Raw genomic sequence first — 15631 nt, 5'->3', positions numbered from 1 at the left:
CCCGAGGGCGCTGCTCCCAGCTGAGGCTGCTGCCGAGCTGCCGACCGTGGGCTCCCAGCCCCGTCTCGCGCCTTCGCCAGCCTACCGGGATGGAGTCAGTGTCCCTCATTGTATGGTCCTCGCAAGCTGCTTTTCTGTTGCTTTTTCCCATCGATTTGTCTGTGTTATTGTTGTAATTCCAGTTTGGTTCTGCGAGATGGTCTGTGTAGCTCCGTTCACTCCGCCGCCATTTTGGAATTTCTCAGTTTATTTTTTTGACTCTCAATTCTATACCATTGATCTATATGTCTGTTATTATGTTTTGATAATTGTGGCTTTGTAGTAAGTGTTGAAATCAGGAAATATGAATCCTTCAACTTTGTTCTTTTTTTCTTTCAAGATTATTTTGGTTATTTGGGGTCCTTTGCAATTCTCTATTAATTTTAGGATCAAGTTTTCTATTTCTGCCAAAAATGCTAATAAAATTTTGATAGGGATTACATTGATTCTGTAGATCACTATTGGGAATATTGCCATTAGCAATATTAATGTTTCTAATCCATTAATATTAGCAGTAAATGATTTGAAATGCCATATGTACAACAATAAAAAGGCAATGAACAAAAGGAAATGATGTCATTTACAATAACATCAAAAAGGATAGAATACTTTGAATAAGTTTAACCAAAAAGGTGTAAGGCTTGTTCACTGAAAACTGCAAAATATTGTTGAAATAAATTAAAGGAGATTGAAATGAATGGAAAGATATCCTGTGTTTATGAGAGACAATTGAGTTTTGTGTGCTGATCTTGTATCCTGCAACTTTGCTTCGAATGTTTTTAGGAATTGGTCCTTTTCAACTAGGTTATCTAACTTTTGGATGTACAGTTGTTCATGTAATTCTCATGATCACTTTTTATTTCTGCAAGGTCATTAGTAATGTCTTCACTTTCTAGAAATTTGAGTCTTCCTTTTTTTCTCACTTAGATCTAGCTAGAGTTTTGTGAATTTTGTTAATATTTTCAAAGAACTAATTTTTTGTTTTGTTTGTTCTCTCTATTGTTTTTCTATTCTTTATTTTGTTTTTCTATGCTCTAATCTTTATTTTCTTTCTTTCTGCTAGCTTTAGCTTTAATCTGCTCTTCCTTCTTATAGTTCATTAAGGTGAAAGTTTAGGTTATTGATTTGATATCTTTCTTCTTTTTTTTTTTTTTTTTTAATCCTCACCCGAGGATATTTTTCCGATTTTTGTACAGATAGAGTGGGAGGGAGAGAGAGGAAGGGAGAGAGAGAGAGAGAAACATCGACGTGAAGGGACACATCGAGTGGCTGCCACCCGCACGACCAACCAGGGCCGGGGACAAACTGCAACCGAAGTACGTGCCCCTAGCGGGAACCGAACCCGGGTCTCTCCGGACCGCAGGCCGACGCTCTAACCACTGAGCCAAACTGGCCAGGGCGATATCTTTCTTCTGTCAGCTCAGTATTTATAGGTATACATTTCTTTCTGAGCATTGCTTTTACTTGATTCCATAAGTTTTGGTATGCTGTGTTTTTGTTTTTATTTATCTCATTGTTTTTTCAATTTACCTTGTGATTTCTTCTTTATCCATAGGTTGAGTGTGTTGTTTAATTTTCATCTATTTGTTAATTTTCCAAATTTTTTTTTTTGTCAGTGAGTTCTAGTTTCATTCTGTTGAAATACACTCTCTATGGTTATAATCTTTTAAAATTTACTGAGACCTGTTTCATGGTCTAACATATTGTCTGTACCAGAGAATGATCCATGTGAACTTAAGAAGAATATGTTTTCTGTTGTTGTTGGGTGAGATAATCTGTGTATGCCTGTCAGGTTTAATTGGTTTATAATATTGTTCAAGTCCTCTATTTCTTTATTGATTTTCTTTTTAATTGTTCTATCTATTGTTGAAAGTGAGGTAGTGAAGTCTTCAACTCTTATTAAAGTATTTATTTTCTAATTCTGTTAATTTTTGCTTTATATATCTTAAGTTTTTGTTGTTAGGTATGCATGTCTATAACTGTTATATATTCTTGAGGCATTGACCATTTTCTGAATACATAATGTCCTTCTTTGTCTCTTATAAAATAATTTTTACTTAGTCTGTTCCATCTGATATCAATATAGCCAACTTTGCTCTCTTTTGTTTACTATTTGCATATCCCTTTTTATAATTTCACTTTAACCTAGATGTGTCTCTGGATCTAAAGTGAGTCTCTTGTAGCCCTGGCCAGTTTTGCTCAGCAGTTAGAGCATCAGCCCACAGACCAATGAGTCACGGGTTCGATTCCAGTCAAGGGCACATACCTCGGTTGCAGGAGGCAATCAGTCGATGTATCTCTCTCACATCTATGTTTTTCTTTTTCTTCCTCCCTCCCACTCTATCTGATGATAAATGGAAAAATATCCTCAGGTGAGGATTAAAAAAATAAATAAATGTTTTAAAAAAATAAAGTAAGTCTCTTGTAGATAGCATGTATGTGGATTATGGTTTTTTAAAAAATTTTTCTCATAATCTCTGCCTTTGGAGAGTTTAATCCATTTATATGTAAAGTAATTGCTGATATGAAAAAGCTTAATTCTGCCCTATTGCTATTTGTATTTTATATCTTAAATCTTTTTGGTCCTTCAGTTCCTCCATTACTGCCTTCTTTTGTGTTTGATTTTTTTTTTTTTTGTAACATGATATTTTTATTGATATGTTTATCTGGATATCTTCTCATTTTCTTTTCTCCCTATTTTTAAGATATTTTCTTAGTGGTTGCCCTGATATAATGGCTTGAATAGTGTTTGCCAAAAATTCATGTTCACCTGAAACCTCAGAATGTGACCATATTTAGAAATAGGGTTTTGTAGATGTAATTATTAAATTAAAATGCAACCATATTGACTTAGTGTGGGCTCTAATTTAAGAAGAGAAAACCAAGTCACACAGAGTAATTAAGGCCATGTGATGACTGAGATAGAGATTATAATGATGCATCTATAAACCAAGGAATGCCAAAGATTCCTGATAACTGCTAGAAACTAGGAAGAGGCAAGGAAGGAGATTCTTCCCCAGAGCCTCCAAAAGCATGTCCCTGTCAACACCTTGCTAGTCTCCAGAACTGTGAGAAAATCAGTTTCTGCTTTTCAGGTGGCCCAGTTTGTGGACTTAATTACAGTATCTCAAGAAACTAATATACTCGTTTATTACAACTGACAACAAAGTGGTTTGAATTAATACTAACTTAGTGTTAATGGTATACAAAACTCTGCTCCTATACAGCTTATTTCTCCTCCTTTATGTTGTTGTTATCACGAATTACATCTTTATATAGACATATGCCATTAACATAGATTTACAATTATTATTTTATGCCTTTGCTTTTTCAAATCATATAGGAAAGAAAGATGAATTATAAACCCAAAATACTATAATACTGGCTTTTGTATTTGCTTATATAGTTACTTTACTGGTGTCCTTATCTTTCCTTTTCTTTTTCTTTTTTTTTTTATCCTCACCCGAGGATATTTTTCCATCTTTTGTACAGATAGAGTGGGAGGGAGAGAGAGGAAGGGAGAGAGAGAGAGAAACATCGACGTGAAGGGACACATCGAGTGGCTGCCACCCGCACAACCAACCAGGGCCGGGGACAAACTGCAACCGAGGTACGTGCCCTTAGCGGGAACCGAACCAGGGTCTCTCCGGACCGCAGGCGGACGCTCTAACCGCTGAGCCAAACTGGCCAGGGCTCTTTTTCTTTTTTTGCATGTCTTTGAATTACTATTAAGTGTCCTTTCTTCTCAGCCCGAAGGACTCCTTTTAACATTTCTTGTAGTGGTGAACTTCCTCACACTTTGTTTATCTGGAAAGGTTTTTTTTGTTGTTGTTAATCCTCACCCAAAGATATTTTCCCATCTATTTTTAGATAACGAGGGAGGGAGGGAGGGAGGGCGAGGGCGAGGGCGAGAGCGAGAGCGAGAGCGAGAGCGAAACATCAATGTGAGAGAAACACATTAATTGGTTGCCTCCTGCATGATGCTGACTTGTGCTGGGGATCTAACCTGCAACACAGGTATACGCCCTTGACTGGGATTCAAACCCATGACACTTGGGTCATTAGACAAATGCTCTAGCCGCTGAGCCAAACCAGCTAGGACTATCTGGAAAGTCTTAATTTCTCCTTCATTTGAAGAAAAAATTATTTTTATCAATTTTTAGAGAGAGAGGAACGGAGAGAGATAGAAGCGTCAGTGAGAGAGAGAAACATCGATTGACTGCCTCCTGTATGGCTCCTACTTGGGATTGAGCCTGCAACCCAGGCATGTGCCCTGACTGGGAATCGAACCCGGACCTCTCAGTCCATGGGAAGATGCTCAATCCACTGAGCCACACTGGCTGGGCTTCTCCTTCATTTTTGAAGGATAGTTTTACTTAATATAGAATTCTTGGTTGACAGATTTTTTTCCTCTTTCAGCTCTATAAATATCCCACCATAGTGCCTTTTGTCCTTCATGGTTTCTGATGACAAATTGGCCATTAATCTTATTGAAGATCCCTCGTACATGACAAGTCTCTTTTCTCTTGCTGCTTTCAGGATTCTCTGTCTATTGGAGTTTTGGTAATAATGTGTCTCAGTGTGATGTCTTTGAATTTATCCTTCTTGAAATTTGTCAAGCTTCTTGAATGTGTAGATTGGTGTCTTTCATAAAATTTGGAGACTTTTCATCCATTATTTATTTAAATATTATTTCTGCCCCATTCTCTCCCCCATCTTCTGGGGCCCTTGTTATGCATGTGTTGGTCAACTTGATAGTCTCCCACAGGTCTTCCAGTTTCTGTTCTTTTTTCTTCATTCTTTTTTTCCCCCTCCTGCCTGAAATGGGATAATTTTAATTGCTCTCTCTTCAAGTTCACTGATATCAAGTTCACTGCCAATCTACTGATAAATTCATCTAGTGAATTTTTAAATTTTATTTATTATACTATTCAGCTTCAGAATTTCTATTTGGTTATTTTTTATAATTTCTGTTAATTACTTTTTTTTTTTTTATCAGTTTGTGGAAAGGATTAAGAGGATGGACCCTAGAGCCAACCAATGAAATTTTTTCTGTCTGGGGTACTTCTGAAATTCTTGCAAACAAGATAGTATCTTCCCACACCATATCCCTCTAATTGGGACCAATGCTTCTTGGTAGTAAGTGAGCAGATGGATATTGACTAGATTGGTCAGAAGGGGAGGCAGCCTGACAGCATTAGAAATATCAATGGCCTCAGAGTTGAGATACTGGCTTTACCACTTCCCTGTGGTGTGATATGAGGTAGACCATTCCTTTGCACCATGAATTTCTCATCTGTAGGGTGATCAACTCATCCTGGTTTGCCCAGGATTTTCCTGACTTTAGCAATGACAGTCCTACCTCCCAAGAACGCCTCAGATGCAGGGAAACCCTATTCATATGTGAGATGGAGATGATAATATTTACCACAGGGTGGTTGTGAGGAATAGAAAGAAGATACAGAAAATCACCATAGTACAGTCTGTTCCACAGTCATTTAGTTGTTGTGCAAGGTGCAGGGAGTGTCTTTGAAAACTGGGAATGATGTACCATTTAGCTAACAGTTAGACTTGTAGACTTGCTTTCCACGGGACATCTGAGAACAGAATCTGGAGAGATTTTTGTTAGTTCAACTTAACCATTTCTGCCAGCTATCCCTCCGGAAACATTGCCATTTGTCAGATCCCCACGTGCTGCAGAGGGAGAACCATCACCTGCCTCTTTAATGACACACCCAACTTCTCCTTCCTGGCCCTGTTCACTGCTGAAGGCCAGGGCTGCGTTCACTACAACCTAAAGGCCCGGTGAGTGGGTTGGAGGAATTATGGTCCCATGCAAGTATCTCTGGGGGTGACAAAGGGGGGCACTGAGGTGACAACTAGGGGGTCCCTGGGGAAAGGAAAGGCCAGGCAGTGTCCAGAAGTTTAGGAAGGCAGTAAGGCAGTGTTTGCAGAAACATAAGTACTTTGAGGCCCTCACTTGCTGTATCTATATCATAGCAAATAAGAATGGCAACTCTCATAGACCTACTCCACTTATATCCCCACAGCACTAAGACCTTGACTGTTGGTTAGATTCACTGAACAATTCTTTAGTGGAGAGAAATGTTTTATACCAAGAGAGAGTGAAGGAGAGGCCATGGACACCACTTCTGTGGGGTGTTTTAAAAGAAGCACATATTTTTGCCAGCCAATAGTTGATTTTGCCTGGCCTTTCATAAGGAACTATTCTTGGAAGACATGACTTACTTTTGTGTTATAGATGTTCCCATTTTGGTGCCTAAGATCTTGTATACTCAGGTTCCTGGGCAACAGGGCACACGTTCTGTTTCTGTCCCTCTTGGGTTTGGCCTGAGCCTCCATCATCTCCCTCAGACCTGCCCTTCCCAACAGATTTTCCCATTAGCATCAACAGGTGTGAAGGGGCCTCAGACAATATTAGGCAAGAGAAGTGAGGCTGCCTGCAGGACACCATGCTCTCTCCAGCTGGGGCAGAGTCTCAGAGCCCTGCCTACCTATAGCCAGTAGTAATGAGGGCATCCTTCAGGCGCCTAGTGCCAGCTCCTCATCTATGTGTCTCTCCTAGCTGCCCATATGTCTTGATCTTGGATGAGGAAGGCGGGACCACCAACGACTACAAGGGCTATACAGTCCACAAGTGGAGCTGGGCTTCTAAGACAGAGACTTTGCTCTCCCTGGAATATAAGGTAGGGGTTGACAGCACAGGTGGGGTGGCCTTGGCAGCCTTCCCTGGTCTGCTCAGCATCAAGAGCCAGAGGACTATCTGTAAGACAAGATCTCTACTCTCCAGGAGATTATAGTCTCATTCATTAGTTCCCAAGTTGGTGGGCAGTGGTCCAGGGCTGGCTAATGTGAACTTTTCACCAGCCTACAACAACTGTTGGCTGCTATATATACTGACCTTTCTTGGCAATATCCTTCCTATGTTATTTTTTATTATTAATATTACACTTGATAGTTTAAATGTCCTTTATTTTAGGAAGTAACCATTATAGTAGTTGATAGTTTTATTTTTAATGCCTATACATGGCAATAAGAAAAGTTAGCAATTCTATGTTGGTCTCCTCAGTTTTTGTTTCTATAACTTTACTACCTGTGAACTTAAAAAATATGGCAGTCAAAGGTGGCTGATAGACCCAAACCCTTTTTTCTTTCACTGGGTTGTTCAGACAGCCATCAATCTATTTATTCAATTAATTTATTATTAATGTTGAATTGTTAATATTAAATTTAAGTTACTAATAAAGCAATTAGGTGTGCTTGTCCCTTTAAGCCTGAGTTTCTCATCCTTAGTTCTACTGATATTTGGGCATGGATAATTCTTTGTTATAACTGCGCAGGATATTTAGCAGCATCCCACTAGATGCCAGTAGTACACCCTCCTCTGGTTGTGACAACCAAAATATATCACCGGACGTTGCCAAATGTCCCTGGGGGACAAAACTGACTCCGATTGAGAATAATAAGTTAGGGTATATAAAGATGAACAAAACCCCTTGAGGAATTCAAATGTCTGGGCGGTGGTTAATAAGAACACAAGGTGAAGAAGAATAAGGGCTGTGAAGAGGGACAAGCTCATAGGGTTGGGATTTAGAGGAAGATCACAGAACATAGAATCCACCCAAAGTGGCCTGAAAATAAGAGCCCCAAGGTAAGGATTATGGATAGAAGCACTCTCGGAGTGCATGGAGGGGTTCAAGCATCTTATACCCAATTTCCGGTCTCCTGCCCTTCCTATTTATCTTCTACATTGGCCACTGCATTCTCATCCTTATATCCTGATTCCTTTAGATCAGTGAACCTCTGCTCAGAAACATTCCATCTCAACTTTCCTACCCACCTCCCCAACACCGGTCTGAAATGTACCCACTCTCTTCTCTACCAACCCTAAATTTTCTCCTTCAACCCTCTGTTCGGACTTTCCCTTCTTTGTGGCATCCCCACCCCATACCCATTTCTCTCTTCTCACAGAGCCCACAGTCTAGATTAGTCATTTGACTAGTCATGCAATGGAGAGGTTCTCAGGTCTGGTTGCATATCAAAATCACTTATGGGACTTAAAAAATGTGTATTTCCAGGCACATTTCCAGAGAGATTCTGATTCAGTTGATCTGTTATGAGTTCTGGATTTTGAAGTTTTCATGAGTATTTTTGATACTTGGTCAGGTTCAAGACTTTCAATCTAGCGGTATATTGAGTTGTTGTCTTAAAATTTAACTTTTTGTAGCTGTATGATAAATTTATAATGCAAGAAGATTATAAATTGATTGCAGGCAGTCACCATGTGCTGTGTATCAGCATGGCCAAGTGGACAGAGAACTGGGATGAGAGTCTAAGGATCCAAGTACTAGTGCCAGTTTTTCTGGACTCTGGTTGTGCAGCTTTGTGAAAACCACTCAGTTTCTCTGACCTTGGTTGTCTCACCTATACAGGGTGGGTCACCAGACCTGCTCTCCTGCCTCAAACTGCTTTTGTGAGAACTAAGTGAAATAATGGAGGGGAAGGGCTTTGGCATCACTAAAATGTTTTAGCAATGTATTTCAGTTTATTGTTCTGATCCTTGGAGCTGCATAGAGAGATACACAATAGGGCCTGGAGCAGTCAGGAGTGGCCTGGAAGACAGAATATCCCTTGAGTCGTAACATGAGTTTGTATGCATATGATTTACATAGATAGAGAGAAAGAGGAAGGGAATTTTGGGTAGAGGGAGTAGCATCTGTAAAGGCTGAAGTTAGGACTCAGTGTGGTATTTTTAAAAGTTCACAAGTGTCTCTTGTGAAAGAAATGGGACCAAGAGGTGTATATGTTATGGTGTGAAGGTGAGAGGTATTAGATGTCAGGCTGAGGGAGTGTGCATGCTCTCTTGGACGCAGCAGTGGTCAGTTTGTTTTTACCCAGTGTAGCATTTCCAGTTTTCTCATTCCTCCCTAAAAATCCAGGTTTCTTTCTGGTATAATTTCTTTTCAGCCCAAAGAACTTCCTTTAGCATTTTTTGAAGTGTAGATCTGTAGGCAACATTTTTTTTTTTCTTTCATGAGAAAGTAATGTCTTTATTAAAGGATATTTTTGCTAGATCGAGAATTCTGGGTTAACTGTTTTTTGTTTTTTTGTTAGCAATTAAAGATGTTATTCCACTGTGTCTGACCTCCACAGTTTTGTGGGGGATTTGGAGAGAGAGAAACTTTGATTTATTTTTCCACTTATTTATGCATTAATTGGTTGATTTTTGTATGTGCCCTGACCGGATATCAAAACCACCACCTTAGTGTATCCAGATGATGCTCTAACCAACTGAACTACCCAGCAAGGGCTTGATCTCCATAGTTTATGATCAGAACTCTGTAGTTATTCAAATCATTGTTCATCTTCTCTAGCTGCTTTCAAGATTTCTTCTTGTCTTTGATTTTCTAAATTTAGATATGATATGTCTAGGTGTTGTTGTCTTTTTAATTATTCTGTTTGGGATTTATTAACTTTCTTGAATCTGTAAATTCATGTCTTTCACTATATTAAGAAAATCTTACATTAGAAAAAAATTGTACTCCAGTCTCTCTCCTTTTCTTCTGAGACTCCAATTACATGTATTTTAGACTTTTTAAATATTGTTCCAAAGATCCGTGAGGCTCTTATTTTTTGTTATTCTTTTCATTTTTTTCTCTTTACTTTTCATATTGATAATTTCCCTGGATCTGTCTCTAAATTCACTGACTTTTTCTGTCATCTCCCTTCTAGTATTATGTTAATCCTATGGGTTTTTTTTCCAGCACAGGAGGAAGGGAGAGAGAAACACTGATGTGAGAGAGAATCAATTGGTTGCTTCCTATTCATGCCCCAACTGGGGACCAAACCCACAACCTAGGTATGTGCCCTGACCTGGAAGTGAATCCATGACTTTTCGGTTCATGGGATGATGTTCCAATCAACTGAGCCACACCGGTCAGGGCATATGAAAATGTTAAATTTCAGATAGTGTTTTCAGTTCTATAATTTCCATTTAGTTCTTTTCTGTATTTTCTATTTCTGATATTTTATATTTTTTACACTCATTGTAAGTATATTTTCTTTTACCTCATTGAATATAGTTAAATTAGCTGCTTTAAAGTCTTTGATAATTTCAACACCTGAGTCATATCTGATAGGATTGGCCTCCATTGGTTATCTGTTGCCTTGAGAATGGCTCACACTTCACTATTTCTTCACATGTTGAGTAATTTTGACTGTGACATTATGAATTTTATGTTGTGGAGTCTCTGGATTCTGATGTATTTCTCTGAAGAGTGTTGATGTTTTTGTTTAACAGGCAAGGAACTTGGTTAAATTCATACCACAAACTTTGTTTTCATCTACAGTGGGCAGCAGCTTAAATCTCAGTTCAGTTTTCTTGTTTGTTTGTTTCCCCAGCTATAAGCTGTCATGAGTCTGCCCTGCTCATGCATAGTCAGGAATCAGCCAGAGGTGTGGACAGTTTATTCATAGAATTTGGGGCTCTATTTTTCTCACTCTGTCCTTTCTGGAAATTTTTTCTTACTTTTTTTGTGACTATAGTTGCCCCAGGTTCTGTCCTTTGATTCTTTGAACCAGAAAAATGATGGAATTTGGGCCATGACTATGGCCTTTCTTCAGGCTAAAGCTGTGAAACAGAAATTCATCCCATTGCTGGTCCTTTCCCTTAAGTAAAATCTACCTGCTCTTTTTTTTTTTTTTTTTTTTCTTTATTGATTTTAGAGAGAGAGAGGAAGGGAGAGGGAGAGAGAAATAGAAACATAGATGAGAGAGAACATCAATTGGCCACCTCCTGCATGCCCCCCACTGGCGATTTGGCCCACAACCTGGGCATGTGCCCTGACCAGGAATCGAACCAGCAACCTCTTGGTACATGGGTCGATGCTCAACCACGGAGTCACACCAGCCTGCTGCTTGCTCTTTTTAAACTCTTCATAGCTTTGGGTGGTTTTGTCACTTGTAGGAGTTTTTTGGGTGTTTTTTCCAAGCCTCTTGGGAGCTGACTCAGCTATACTGGAAATAGAACTAGCTAGCTAGTTTTTAAGCTGAGGGCTGGCGTGCTAGTCTAGCATTTGTGTGGAAGATCAGCTGGAAAAGGAAAGATCAATGGATAGGCTTATAGAAAGACTGGGTGAGGTTTACTAGCCAGACCTGGCATGATTAAGGTAGTAGCAATATTTTTAAAAAGAGCCATATATATATGGCTGGCTCATGAACTCCTGAGCAGACAAGCAATGACTGAGTTTGTATTCGGGGCACTGAGGAGAGGAAAAGAAACCACCCAGGGAGCAAGGATAATAAAAAGAGCTGTACCATGCTCAGCCTTTTGCATGAAATCTGCACTGTACCCTTGGAGACAGATTATATTATTGTCCCCAGGCACAGAGAAGGAAAGTAACTTGCCTAAAATTGCCCAACTGGTAAGTGACAACACTAGGATTTGAACCTTGACCAATTGCAGTGTTTGAGTTCTCACCCTCTGCTCTATTCTGCATCTCTCTAGAAGGAGAATTGGAGAGGGTAGGTTTCTCTTAAGTGAGAGTTTGATTAACAAGCTTGAGGCTATCAAAAGACTTGGCAAGAAGACAGCCATGGATCAAATGTTTTCAGGTTGCTGGAGTGACTAGCATCCAAATTTCAGAGTATGGGACTTCAGAGGAAGGGACTCTTTGGGAAGAAGTTAAATGTGAGCCTTTGAGCTAACAAGTGGAATAGTAGAAGGAATGAAAGGAGCGAAATGGAGAGTATTTTCTTAGTCCAGAGGAGTCCTGGGGTGTGTGTAGGTCAGGAACACTGAACACTGAAGGGAGCATCATCATGCAGCAGGCCTGTGGTAGGAACACTGTGCATAAATAACTGCACACATGAACCATCCAGGGGCCTTACATGTGAGTTGCTCTGCAACATCCTGACTATACCTGCTCATGTTTGGGATGGGCCTTTGTGGCTCACAAAGCCACTTCCATAATCTTTATCTCATTTGAACCTAATATTAGGCTTTCAACTGTTTCATATTGAAGAATTTGCACTTCAGAGAAGCTCGCTGGCTTGCTAACAGGAGGTAGAACTGGGACTTACCCCTAGACTACAGAGTTCTTAGTAAGGAGTAGTTGCTATAAGGGCAACTCACCCTCCTTGAAACTGCTACATAGGAAATCCCATCCTTTTGGAAATGGTGAAAAGCGATAGTTCCCTTGGTGGCTTCTCAGGGGAAGAGTGGTGATATATTTAGTGACTGTAGAAGAGGGGATTGAACATGTGTGGTTCGGCCCCCACTGGACTCCCTTTTGCCATCTTCCCACCCACTTGTGGAGAGGTATGTTCTGGTGCTCCCTGCCATATGGTCAGCTTCCCAAGGCAGCTCTGTGTGCTGTAGACTAAGCTTCGTCATTAGACCTGGTGCCTGGGTGGACACAGCATCTAATTTGGGGATAGTTTTGGCTTCTGACCCAAGTTGCACCCCCATATAGCTCTACCAGGACCGAAGCTGATTCACCTACCAGATTCCTGTGTCCCTTTCACAGTTGGTTCTAAGCTCAGGTTGAAAAGGGAAGGGGCAGGGGTAAGAAGGCATCAGTTATATTTTTTGCTAATCCCCCAAAGAGAGACTGAAATTCTTCTCTTCTCCATGAAAGCTAAATTTCAACATAAGAACAAGAAAGGTTTTGCACTTCCCTCAGTCCCAAGCCAAGAGAGGTTTTGTGCTTTGTGGTGGGTCGGGGGGTCAGGGGACAATAGAAGCAGGGGTCTGCTGAGTACTGGTTTTTTTATCTGCAGGTGAATGAGCAAATGAAGCTGATGGTGCTGGGGCAGGACTCCATCGTGGTCACCTTCACCTCCTTGAATGAGACAGTCACACTCACTATATCAGCCAACAACTGTCCCCATGGGGTAGGGCATGATAAAAGGGTAAGGCAAAGCAGACCAGGCACCCAGGTTTGACTCCAGGGTATCTCAACATGTCTTGCCACTCTACATCTCAATGCCTTTGTGCCTCCTAGCCCCCCAACCCCTGCCACACACACACAACTGCACCCCATGCAAGATCCTCCCTCTTCTCTGCCTAATGGATTCTTACTCATCATTCACTGACTGACCTTAATACCTTCTCTGTGAAACTTCTATCAGTTAGGAGTCTTTTAGTTGTGACAGAATCCAATGCAGACTGGCTTAAGCATGAAAAGAGACTATATTGGCTCTGTAAACTGAAGTCTGTCAATAGGCAGCTTAGGCATGGCTGGATCCATCAGACCTTCCTACCTCTTGGCTCTGCTTTTTTATTTTTGGGAGGTTTTGTCCTTATGGTGACAAGATAGTCATGAGCATTTCTGGGCTCATTATTCTATCAGCTTTGGTCTCCCCAGGAGAACAGGGACTTCTATTTCTTAAGTGCTCCAGTAGAAGTGCCTATACCAATATCATCAACTCTGTTGGATGCCCAGGCCTGAAATGTTTCCTGTGGCCAGGAGTGTGTTGCTCTCACTGATCAGGCTCAAGTGTCATGTCCATCTTGGGAGCCATGGATTGCGATCAGCCCCAGGTGTAACACCTGTGCATTATTTACAATGGCCAAGATCTAGAAGCAGCCCAAGTGCCCATCAGTAGATGAGTGGGTTAAAAAACTGTGGTGCATTTACATAGAGGAATACTACTTGGCCATAAAAAAGGAGGAAATCTTGCCTTTTGCAACAGCATAGATGGACCTGCAGAGTACTATGCTAAGTGAAATAAGCCAGTTAGAGAAAGACAAATACCATATGATTTTATTTATATGTAGAATCTAATGAACAAAATAAACAAAATAGAAACAGACTTATAGACAGAAAACAGATTGACAGCTGTCAGAGGGGAGGGGGTTAGAGGGCTATGTGAAAAAGGTGAAGGGATTAAGCAAAAAAACAAAACAAAACAAAACAAAACCCAACTCATAGACACAGACAACAGTATAGTGATTACCAGAGGGAAAGAGTGTAGAGGAGGGTAAAAGGGGAATAAATGGTGATGAAAAGAGACTTGACTTTGGATGGTGAACACAAAATACAATATACAGACTATGTATTATAAAATTGTATACTTGAAAACTATATAATTTGATTAACCAATGTCATCGCAATAAATGTCATTCAATAAAAATTTAAAAATAAATAAAGGTCATTGTTAAGTGATTAAGTATGTATGAGGGCACATGTCTGTGTTTCTTGATAATCTTTTTAGATTGTGTAAAAAAAATGTGAGTTTACTTATCAAAGGCAATAGGTATTAGAAAATTATTCTTTCCCATAAAATTGCAGTAATGCTTTGTTTGCCTGGCAACCTTTTGTCTGGTAATCTCTGATTGAAACACAGCTGAGAGCTGAGACATAAGGAGCTAAAGACCCCCATGAACAGCCAAGAGAAATCACTCTTATCCATGAACTAAACATGCCCACTAGGCCTAGGAAAGCCCCTTAGCAATTCAAGACTGACTTTTTTTCTTACCTAACTGCAACCTTAGCAAGATAGAACTAGAAATCTAGAGCTGTGATGTCCAGTATTAGTAACCATGAGTTACAAATGGCTATTGAGCACTTGCAGTGTGTCAAGTCCAATGGAGATGGGCCATAAGTGAAAATACATGCTGCATTATCAAGACTTCATATGAAAAGACAATGTAAAAATTTTTATTATTTATTTTGGTTCCATGTTGAAATAGTCATATTTTATATAGCGGGATAGAGAAATATGTCATTAAAATTAGTTCTACCTTTTAAGAATGTTTTTAATGTGGCTACAGGAGTGTTTCAAACTGCTCATGGAGCTAGCGTTATATTTCTACTGGACTATGTAGGTCTAGGAAGCCAAGTCTTTGTAAAGGAAGCTCCCAGAGGCACTGACAGTGCAGTAGAGACTGGAAAGTGATTGAAAAGGCATCGTAACTCAGAGAACGTAACCATCTTAGGGACATTTAGCATAGGGATAAACAGACATTAAAACAGCTTCTGAAAACAATACTGCATTCTGACAACAGTCATTGATGTTGACCAAGACTGACTTGCCAAAAAGCATCCAGGTCATAATTCCTTCTGTTTGAGAGCACAGGGAGGTGTAATATTTATTACAACTCCCTAACTAGACAACAGCAAATGAAAAAAGATCATGTTTATTGTAGGTAACAGGATTTCCAAACATTGACCTTAATTGCCAGGTTAAGCATCTCAAAATATTTTTACATGAAATCCTTGAGGCTCAGAGAATTGCTTCCTTTGGATTCTTGGACCATGAGAACAGCAAGAAGCCCTTGAGAAAATTTGCTGAGTGTGGGGGCTGGCCAAGAGCCTCAGCTAGGAAGGAGCCATAGGGCCTTGGGAAGGCGAGCCCTCAGTTTCTGCGTCTGTATCATGATGTGTCAGGGTCCACCCAGCTTTCACACACTGCCATCCAGGGACCTTTACAACTCATTCAAGTACATCCTGTCTGTGTGTATTCGGGGCTAGTTATCATTCATCAGCAAAATCCATGGCAGTCTAGGAAAGCTGAGGGTGAGGGGTAGAGTGGCATCCTCCCTCGAAGTCCCTGTCACTGGAAAGCT

At 40.2% G+C, this 15631-nt stretch overlaps 1 protein-coding gene across 1 annotated transcript in view; it reads left to right on the top strand.

The window, feature by feature from the left end:
* CUNH3orf20 (chromosome unknown C3orf20 homolog) overlaps positions 1–15631 on the top strand; it is an 83783-nt gene that overhangs the window by 36958 nt on the left and 31194 nt on the right. The window contains exons 8-10 of the mRNA XM_036267038.1: positions 5692–5844; positions 6626–6746; positions 12841–12972. Coding sequence (XP_036122931.1) covers positions 5692–5844; positions 6626–6746; positions 12841–12972 — 406 coding nt within the window. The remainder of the gene's footprint in view (positions 1–5691; positions 5845–6625; positions 6747–12840; positions 12973–15631) is intronic.

Source organism: Molossus molossus, unplaced genomic scaffold, assembly GCF_014108415.1.
Source record: "Molossus molossus isolate mMolMol1 unplaced genomic scaffold, mMolMol1.p scaffold_m16_p_18, whole genome shotgun sequence".
Taxonomy (NCBI): Eukaryota; Metazoa; Chordata; class Mammalia; order Chiroptera; family Molossidae; genus Molossus; species Molossus molossus.
This window is presented reverse-complemented; position numbering and strand designations above follow the sequence as displayed.